Raw genomic sequence first — 10,869 nt, 5'->3', positions numbered from 1 at the left:
ATATAGGAGGCTGTGGTCCGGTCGCTGTATATAGAGCGCTATGGTCCGGTCGCTGTATATAGGGCGCTGTGGTCCGGTCGCTGTATATAGGGCACTGTGGTCCGGTCGCTGTATATAGGGCGATGTGGTCCGGTCGCTGTATATAGGGGGCTGTAGTCCGGTCGCTGTATATAGGGCGCTGTGGTGCGGTCGCTGTATATAGGTCGCTGTAGTCCGGTCGCTGAATATAGGGCGCTTTGGTCCGGTCGCTGTGTATAGGGGGCTGTGGTCCGGTCGCTGTATATAGGAGGCTGTGGTCTGGTCGCTGTATATAGGAGGCTGTGGTCCGGTCGCTGTATATAGGAGGCTGTGGTCCGGTCGCTGTATATAGGAGGCTGTGGACCGGTCGCTGTATATAGGGGGCTGTGGTCCGGTCGCTGTATATAGGAGGCTGTGGTCCGGTCGCTGTATATAGGGGGCTGTGGTCCGGTCGCTGTATATAGGGGGCTGTGGTCCGGTCGCTGTATATAGGGGGCTGTGGTCCGGTCGCTGTATATAGGAGGCTGTGGTCCGGTCGCTGTATATAGGGGACTGTGGTCCGGTCGCTGTATATAGGGCGCTGTGGTCCGGTCGCTGTATATAGGGGGCTGTGGTCCGGTCGCTGTATATAGGGGGCTGTGGTCCGGTCGCTGTATATAGGGGGCTGTGGTCCGGTCGCTGTATATAGGGGGCTGTGGTCCGGTCGCTGTATATAGGGGGCTGTGGTCCGGTCGCTGTATACAGGGGGCTGTGGTCTGGTCGCTGTATATAGGAGGTTGTGGTCCGCTGTATATAGGGGGCTGTGGTCTGGTCGCTGTATATAGGAGGCTGTGGTCCGGCCGCTGTATATAGGGGGCTGTGGTCCGGTCGCTGTATATAGGAGGCTGTGGTCCGGTCGCTGTATATAGGAGGCTGTGGTCCGGTCGCTGTATATAGGGGGCTGTGGTGAGGTCGCTGTATATAGGGGGCTGTGGTGCGGTCGCTGTATATAGGGGGCTGTGGTCCGGTCGCTGTATATAGGGGGCTGTGGTCCGGTCGCTGTATATAGGTCGCTGTGGTCCGGTCGCTGTATATAGGTCGCTGTGGTCCGGTCGCTGTATATAGGTCGCTGTGGTCCGGTCACTGTATATAGGGGGCTGTGGTCCGGTCGCTGTATATAGGAGGCTGTGGTGAGGTCGCTGTATATAGGGCACTGTGGTCCGGTCGCTGTATATAGGGGGCTGTGGTGAGGTCGCTGTATATAGGGGGCTGTGGTGCGGTCGCTGTATATAGGGGGCTGTGGTCCGGTCGCTGTATATAGGAGGCTGTGGTCCGGTCACTGTATATAGGAGGCTGTGGTCCGGTCGCTGTATATAGGAGGCTGTGGTCCGGTCACTGTATATAGGAGGCTGTGCTCCGGTCGCTGTATATAGGGGCTGTGGTCCGGTCGCTGTATATAGGAGGCTGTGGTCCGGTCGCTGTATATAGGAGGCTGTGGTCCGGTCACTGTATATAGGGGGCTGTGGTCCGGTCGCTGTATATAGGAGGCTGTGGTCCGGTCGCTGTATATAGGAGGCTGTGGTCCGGTCACTGTATATAGGAGGCTGTGCTCCGGTCGCTGTATATAGGGGCTGTGGTCCGGTCGCTGTATATAGGAGGCTGTGGTCCGGTCGCTGTATATAGGAGGCTGTGGTCCGGTCACTGTATATAGGTCGCTGTGGTCCGGTCGCTGTATATAGGAGGCTGTGGTGAGGTCGCTGTATATAGGGGGCTGTGGTCCGGTCGCTGTATATAGGAGGCTGTGGTCCGGTCACTGTATATAGGGGGCTGTGGTCCGGTCGCTGTATATAGGACGCTGTGGTGTGGTTGCTGTGTATAGGGGCTGTGGTCCGGTCGCTGTATATAGGAGGCTGTGGTCCGGTCGCTGTATATAGGACGCTGTGGTGTGGTTGCTGTGTATAGGGGGCTGTGGTCCGGTCGCTGTATATAGGGGGCTGTGGTCCGGTCGCTGTATATAGGAGGCTGTGGTCCGGTCGCTGTATATAGGGGGCTGTGGTCCGGTCGCTGTATATAGGGGCTGTGGTCCGGTCGCTGTATATAGGAGGCTGTGGTGTGGTCACTGTATATAGGGGGCTGTGGTGTGGTTGCTGTGTATAGGGGGCTGTGGTCCGGTCGCTGTATATAGGACGCTGTGGTGTGGTTGCTGTGTATAGGGGGCTGTGGTCCGGTCGCTGTATATAGGGGGCTGTGGTCCGGTCGCTGTATATAGGAGGCTGTGGTCCGGTCGCTGTATATAGGGGGCTGTGGTCCGGTCGCTGTATATAGGGGCTGTGGTCCGGTCGCTGTATATAGGAGGCTGTGGTGTGGTTGCTGTGTATAGGGGGCTGTGGTCCGGTCGCTGTATATAGGAGGCTGTGGTCCGGTCGCTGTATATAGGAGGCTGTGGTGTGGTTGCTGTATATAGGGGGCTGTGGTCCGGTCACTGTATATAGGACGCTGTGGTGTGGTTGCTGTATATAGGGGGCTGTGGTCCGGTCGCTGTATATAGGACGCTGTGGTGTGGTTGCTGTATATAGGACGCTGTGGTCCGGTCGCTGTATATAGGACGCTGTGGTGTGGTTGCTGTGTATAGGGGGCTGTGGTCCGGTCGCTGTATATAGGAGGCTGTGGTCCGGTCACTGTATATAGGAGGCTGTGGTCCGGTCACTGTATATAGGAGGCTGTGGTCCGGTCGCTGTATATAGGAGGCTGTGGTGTGGTCACTGTATATAGGAGGCTGTGGTGCGGTCGCTGTATATAGGAGGCTGTGGTCCGGTCGCTGTATATAGGGCGCTGTGGTCCGGTCGCTGTATATAGGAGGCTGTGGTCCGGTCGCTGTATATAGGAGGCTGTGCTCCGGTCGCTGTATATAGGAGGCTGTGGTCCGGTCGCTGTATATAGGGCGCTAGGGTCCGGTCGCTGTATATAGGAGGCTGTGGTCCGGTCGCTGTGTATAGGGGGCTGTGGTCCGGTCGCTGTATATAGAGCGCTATGGTCCGGTCGCTGTATATAGGAGGCTGTGGTCCGGTCACTGTATATAGGTCGCTGTGGTCCGGTCGCTGTATATAGGAGGCTGTGGTCCGGTCGTTGTATATAGGAGGCTGTGGTCCGGTCGCTGTATATAGGAGGCTGTGGTCCGGTCACTGTATATAGGTCGCTGTGGTCCGGTCGCTGTATATAGGAGGCTGTGGTCCGGTCGTTGTATATAGGAGGCTGTGGTCCGGTCGCTGTATATAGGAGGCTGTGGTCCGGTCGCTGTATATAGGGGGCTGTGGTCCGGTCGCTGTATATAGGAGGCTGTGGTCCGGTCGCTGTATATAGGGGCTGTGGTCCGGTCGTTGTATATAGGAGGCTGTGGTCCGGTCGTTGTATATAGGAGGCTGTGGTCCGGTCGCTGTATATAGGAGGCTGTGGTCCGGTCGCTGTATATAGGGGGCTGTGGTCCGGTCGCTGTATATAGGGGGCTGTGGTCCGGTCGCTGTATATAGGGGCTGTGGTCCGGTCGCTGTATATAGGGGGCTGTGGTCCGGTCGCTGTATATAGGAGGCTGTGGTCCGGTCGCTGTATATAGGAGGCTGTGGTCCGGTCGCTGTATATAGGGGGCTGTGGTCCGGTCGCTGTATATAGGAGGCTGTGGTCCGGTCGCTGTATATAGGAGGCTGTGGTCCGGTCGCTGTATATAGGGGGCTGTGGTCCGGTCGCTGTATATAGGAGGCTGTGGTCCGGTCGTTGTATATAGGAGGCTGTGGTCCGGTCGCTGTATATAGGAGGCTGTGGTCCGGTCGTTGTATATAGGAGGCTGTGGTCCGGTCGTTGTATATAGGAGGCTGTGCTCCGGTCGCTGTATATAGGGGCTGTGGTCCGGTCACTGTATATAGGAGGCTGTGGTCCGGTCGTTGTATATAGGAGGCTGTGGTCCGGTCGTTGTATATAGGAGGCTGTGGTCCGGTCGCTGTATATAGGAGGCTGTGGTCCGGTCGTTGTATATAGGAGGCTGTGGTCCGGTCGCTGTATATAGGAGGCTGTGCTCCGGTCGCTGTATATAGGGGCTGTGGTCCGGTCGCTGTATATAGGGGCTGTGGTCCGGTCGCTGTATATAGGGGGCTGTGGTCCGGTCGCTGTATATAGGGGGCTGTGGTCCGGTCGCTGTATATAGGGGGCTGTGGTCCGGTCGTTGTATATAGGGGCTGTGCTCCGGTCGCTGTATATAGGAGGCTGTGCTCCGGTCGCTGTATATAGGGGCTGTGGTCCGGTCGCTGTGTATAGGGGCTGTGGTCCGGTCGCTGTATATAGGGGGCTGTGGTCCGGTCGCTGTATATAGGAGGCTGTGGTCCGGTCGTTGTATATAGGGGGCTGTGGTCCGGTCGCTGTATATAGGAGGCTGTGGTCCGGTCGTTGTATATAGGGGGCTGTGGTCCGGTCGTTGTATATAGGGGGCTGTGGTCCGGTCGCTGTATATAGGAGGCTGTGGTCCGGTCGTTGTATATAGGGGGCTGTGGTCCGGTCGCTGTATATAGGAGGCTGTGCTCCGGTCGCTGTATATAGGGGCTGTGGTCCGGTCGCTGTATATAGGAGGCTGTGGTCCGGTCGCTGTATATAGGGGGCTGTGGTCCGGTCGCTGTATATAGGAGGCTGTGGTCCGGTCGCTGTATATAGGGGGCTGTGGTCCGGTCGCTGTATATAGGAGGCTGTGGTCCGGTCGTTGTATACAGGGGGCTGTCATGTGACAGGAAGACTTCCGGTTGGACGGCTGCTGATTGGTTGCTGAATATCAGCTGATCCTGTGACTACAGCTCCCGGCGTACTGCGCGGTGGAAGCGGAAGTGCCCGGTGTCGGGCCGATGATGGTCGAACAGAGCAGGATACATGGAGGAGGAGGAGGATCCGAACCACAACCACTGGCGGCTGCGGCCCGACTGCGCCCCCGGCCCCGAGCTGTGCAGGAGAGGACGGGACGGCGGGAGGAGCGGAGGAGGCGGCCTGCCCGGGATCAGCAACAGCGCCTCCAAGTTCTGTGAGTGCAGAAAGTGCGAGAAATGTGATAATATATAATGTACCGCGTGTAACTATATATAGTGTGGACAGTGTGTGACATCTGTGTGTAATTATATATAGTGTGGACAGTGTGTGACATCTGTGTGTAATTATATATAGTGTGGACAGTGTGTGACATCTGTGTGTAATTATATATAGTGTGGACAGTGTGTGACATCTGTGTGTAATTATATATAGTGTGGACAGTGTGTGACATCTGTGTGTAACTATATATAGTGTGGACAGTGTGTGACATCTGTGTGTAATTATATATAGTGTGGACAGTGTGTGACATCTGTGTGTAATTATATATAGTGTGGACAGTGTGTGACATCTGTGTGTAACTATATATAGTGTGGACAGTGTGTGACATCTGTGTGTAATTATATATAGTGTGGACAGTGTGTGACATCTGTGTGTAATTATATATAGTGTGGACAGTGTGACATCTGTGTGTAATTATAGTGTGGACAGTGTGTGACATCTGTGTGTAATTATATATAGTGTGGACAGTGTGTGACATCTGTGTGTAATTATATATAGTGTGGACAGTGTGTGACATCTGTGTGTAATTATATATAGTGTGGACAGTGTGACATCTGTGTGTAATTATATATAGTGTGGACAGTGTGTGACATCTGTGTGTAATTATATATAGTGTGTGACATCTGTGTGTAATTATATATAGTGTGGACAGTGTGTGACATCTGTGTGTAATTATATATAGTGTGGACAGTGTGTGATATCTGTGTGTAATTATAGTGTGGACAGCGTGTGACATCTGTGTGTAATTATATATAGTGTGGACAGTGTGTGACATCTCTGTGTAATTATATATAGTGTGGACAGCGTGTGACATCTGTGTGTAATTATATATAGTGTGGACAGTGTGTGACATCTGTGTGTAATTATATATAGTGTGGACAGTGTGTGACATCTCTGTGTAATTATATATAGTGTGGACAGCGTGTGACATCTGTGTGTAATTATATATAGTGTGGACAGTGTGTGACATCTGTGTGTAATTATATATAGTGTGGACAGCGTGTGACATCTGTGTGTAATTATATATAGTGTGGACAGCGTGTGACATCTGTGTGTAATTATATATAGTGTGGACAGTGTGTGACATCTGTGTGTAATTATATATAGTGTGGACAGTGTGACATCTGTGTGTAATTATATATAGTGTGGACAGCGTGTGATATCTGTGTGTAATTATATATAGTGTGGACAGTGTGTGATATCTGTGTGTAATTATATATAGTGTGGACAGTGTGTGACATCTGTGTGTAATTATATATAGTGTGGACAGCGTGTGACATCTGTGTGTAATTATATATAGTGTGGACAGTGTGTGACATCTGTGTGTAATTATATATAGTGTGGACAGTGTGACATCTGTGTGTAATTATATATAGTGTGGACAGCGTGTGACATCTGTGTGTAATTATATATAGTGTGGACAGTGTGTGACATCTTTGTAATTATATATAGTGTGGACAGTGTGTGATATCTGTGTGTAATTATATATAGTGTGGACAGTGTGTGACATCTGTGTGTAATTATATATAGTGTGGACAGTGTGTGACATCTGTGTGTAATTATATATAGTGTGGACAGTGTGTGATATCTGTGTGTAATTATATATAGTGTGGACAGTGTGTGATATCTGTGTGTAATTATATATAGTGTGGACAGTGTGTGACATCTGTGTGTGTAATTATATATAGTGTGGACAGTGTGTGACATCTGTGTGTAATTATATATAGTGTGGACAGCGTGTGACATCTGTGTGTAATTATATATAGTGTGGACAGTGTGTGACATCTTTGTAATTATATATAGTGTGGACAGTGTGTGACATCTGTGTGTAATTATATATAGTGTGGACAGTGTGTGACATCTGTGTGTAATTATATATAGTGTGGACAGTGTGTGATATCTGTGTGTAATTATATATAGTGTGGACAGTGTGTGATATCTGTGTGTAATTATATATAGTGTGGACAGTGTGTGACATCTGTGTGTAATTATATATAGTGTGGACAGCGTGTGACATCTGTGTGTAATTATATATAGTGTGGACAGTGTGTGACATCTTTGTAATTATATATAGTGTGGACAGTGTGTGACATCTGTGTGTAATTATATATAGTGTGGACAGTGTGTGACATCTGTGTGTAATTATATATAGTGTGGACAGTGTGTGATATCTGTGTGTAATTATATATAGTGTGGACAGTGTGTGACATCTGTGTGTAATTATATATAGTGTGGACAGCGTGTGACATCTGTGTGTAATTATATATAGTGTGGACAGCGTGTGACATCTGTGTGTAATTATATATAGTGTGGACAGTGTGTGACATCTGTGTGTAATTATATATAGTGTGGACAGCGTGTGACATCTGTGTGTAATTATATATAGTGTGGACAGTGTGTGACATCTGTGTGTAATTATATATAGTGTGGACAGTGTGTGACATCTTTGTAATTATATATAGTGTGGACAGCGTGTGACATCTGTGTGTAATTATATATAGTGTGGACAGTGTGTGACATCTGTGTGTAATTATATATAGTGTGGACAGTGTGTGACATCTTTGTAATTATATATAGTGTGGACAGTGTGTGACATCTGTGTGTAATTATATATAGTGTGGACAGTGTGTGATATCTGTGTGTAATTATATATAGTGTGGACAGTGTGTGACATCTGTGTGTAATTATATATAGTGTGGACAGCGTGTGACATCTGTGTGTAATTAGATATAGTGTGGACAGCGTGTGACATCTGTGTGTAATTATATATAGTGTGGACAGCGTGTGACATCTGTGTGTAATTATATATAGTGTGGACAGCGTGTGACATCTGTGTGTAATTATATATAGTGTGGACAGCGTGTGACATCTGTGTGTAATTATATATAGTGTGGACAGTGTGTGACATCTGTGTGTAATTATATATAGTGTGGACAGCGTGTGACATCTGTGTGTAATTATATATAGTGTGGACAGCGTGTGACATCTGTGTGTAATTATATATAGTGTGGACAGTGTGTGACATCTGTGTGTAATTATATATAGTGTGGACAGCGTGTGACATCTGTGTAATTATATATAGTGTGGACAGTGTGATATCTGTGTGTAATTATATATAGTGTGGACAGTGTGTGACATCTGTGTGTAATTATATATAGTGTGGACAGAGTGTGACATCTGTGTGTGTAATTATATATAGTGTGGACAGTGTGTGACATCTGTGTGTAATTATATATAGTGGGGACAGTGTGTGACATCTGTGTGTAATTATATATAGTGTGGACAGTGTGTGATATGTGTGTAATTATATATAGTGTGGACAGTGTGTGATATATGTGTGTAATTATATATAGTGTGGTCAGTGTGTGATATCTGTGTGTAATTATATATAGTGTGGACAGTGTGTGACATCTGTGTGTAATTATATATAGTGGGGACAGTGTGTGACATCTGTGTGTAATTATATATAGTGTGGACAGTGTGTGACATCTGTGTGTAATTATATATAGTGTGGACAGTGTGTGACATCTGTGTGTAATTATATATAGTGTGGACAGTGTGTGATATCTGTGTGTAATTATATATAGTGTGGTCAGTGTGTGATATCTGTGTGTAATTATATATAGTGTGGACAGTGTGTGACATCTGTGTGTAATTATATATAGTGTGTGACATCTGTGTGTAATTATATATAGTGTGGACAGCGTGTGACATCTGTGTGTAATTATATATAGTGTGGACAGTGTGTGACATCTGTGTGTAATTATATATAGTGTGGACAGTGTGTGACATCTGTGTGTAATTATATATAGTGTGGACAGCGTGTGACATCTGTGTGTAATTATATATAGTGTGTGACATCTGTGTGTAATATATAGTGTGGACAGTGTGTGACATCTGTGTGTAATTATATATAGTGTGGACAGCGTGTGACATCTGTGTGTAATTATATATAGTGTGGACAGCGTGTGACATCTGCGTGTAATTATATATAGTGTGGACAGTGTGTGACATCTGCGTGTAATTATATATAGTGTGGACAGTGTGTGACATCTGTGTGTAATTATATATAGTGTGTGACATCTGTGTGTAATTATATATAGTGTGGACAGCGTGTGACATCTGTGTGTAATTATATATAGTGTGGACAGTGTGTGACATCTGTGTGTAATTATATATAGTGTGGACAGTGTGTGACATCTGTGTGTAATTATATATAGTGTGGACAGCGTGTGACATCTGTGTGTAATTATATATAGTGTGGACAGCGTGTGACATCTGTGTGTAATATATAGTGTGGACAGTGTGTGACATCTGTGTGTAATTATATATAGTGTGGACAGCGTGTGACATCTGTGTGTAATTATATATAGTGTGGACAGCGTGTGACATCTGCGTGTAATTATATATAGTGTGGACAGTGTGTGACATCTGCGTGTAATTATATATAGTGTGGACAGTGTGTGACATCTGTGTGTAATTATATATAGTGTGGACAGTGTGTGACATCTGTGTGTAATTATATATAGTGTGGACAGTGTGTGACATCTGTGTGTAATTATATATAGTGTGGACAGCGTGTGACATCTGCGTGTAATTATATATAGTGTGGACAGTGTGTGACATCTGCGTGTAATTATATATAGTGTGGACAGTGTGTGACATCTGTGTGTAATTATATATAGTGTGGACAGTGTGTGACATCTGTGTGTAATTATATATAGTGTGGACAGTGTGTGACATCTGTGTGTAATTATATATAGTGTGGACAGTGTGTGACATCTGTGTGTAATTATATATAGTGTGGACAGTGTGTGACATCTGTGTGTAATTATATATAGTGTGGACAGTGTGTGATATCTGTGTGTAATTATATACAGTGGGGAAAAAAAGTATTTAGTCAGTCAGCAATAGTGCAAGTTCCACCACTTAAAAAGATGAGAGGCGTCTGTAATTTACATCATAGGTAGACCTCAACTATGGGAGACAAACTGAGAAAAAAAAATCCAGAACATCACATTGTCTGTTTTTTTTTTTCATTTTATTTGCATATTATGGTGGAAAATAAGTATTTGGTCAGAAACAAAATTTCATCTCAATACTTTGTGATATATCCTTTGTTGGCAATGACAGAGGTCAAACGTTTTCTGTAAGTCTTCACAAGGTTGCCACACACTGTTGTTGGTATGTTGGCCCATTCCTCCATGCAGATCTCCTCTAGAGCAGTGATGTTTTTGGCTTTTCGCTTGGCAACACGGACTTTCAACTCCCTCCAAAGGTTTTCTATAGGGTTGAGATCTGGAGACTGGCTAGGCCACTCCAGGACCTTGAAATGCTTCTTATGAAGCCACTCCTTCGTTGCCCTGGCGGTGTGCTTTGGATCATTGTCATGTTGAAAGACCCAGCCACGTTTCATCTTCAATGCCCTTGCTGATGGAAGGAGGTTTGCACTCAAAATCTCACGATACATGGCCCCATTCATTCTTTCATGTACCCGGATCAGTCGTCCTGGCCCCTTTGCAGAGAAACAGCCCCAAAGCATGATGTTTCCACCACCATGCTTTACAATAGGTATGGTGTTTGATGGATGCAACTCAGTATTCTTTTTCCTCCAAACACGACAAGTTGTGTTTCTACCAAACAGTTCCAGTTTGGTTTCATCACACCATAGGACATTCTCCCAAAACTCCTCTGGATCATCCAAATGCTCTCTAGCAAACTTCAGACGGGCCCGGACATGTACAGGCTTAAGCA

At 46.8% G+C, this 10,869-nt stretch overlaps 1 protein-coding gene across 1 annotated transcript in view; it reads left to right on the top strand.

Annotated features, from left to right (window-relative positions):
- The first annotated feature begins 4,813 nt into the window (after positions 1-4,813).
- CACUL1 (CDK2 associated cullin domain 1) overlaps positions 4,814-10,869 on the top strand; it is a 101,143-nt gene continuing 95,087 nt past the window's right edge. Inside the window, exon 1 of the mRNA XM_073552721.1 lies at positions 4,814-5,050. Coding sequence (XP_073408822.1) covers positions 4,903-5,050 — 148 coding nt within the window. The 5' untranslated portion in view covers positions 4,814-4,902. The remainder of the gene's footprint in view (positions 5,051-10,869) is intronic.

This window comes from Dendrobates tinctorius, unplaced genomic scaffold (assembly GCF_039654945.1).
Source record: "Dendrobates tinctorius isolate UK_male_01 unplaced genomic scaffold, ASM3965494v1 ptg000195l, whole genome shotgun sequence".
Classification (NCBI taxonomy): domain Eukaryota; kingdom Metazoa; phylum Chordata; class Amphibia; order Anura; family Dendrobatidae; genus Dendrobates; species Dendrobates tinctorius.
The sequence above is the reverse complement of the archived record's forward strand: the minus strand, read 5'-3'. Positions and strand labels throughout refer to the sequence as shown.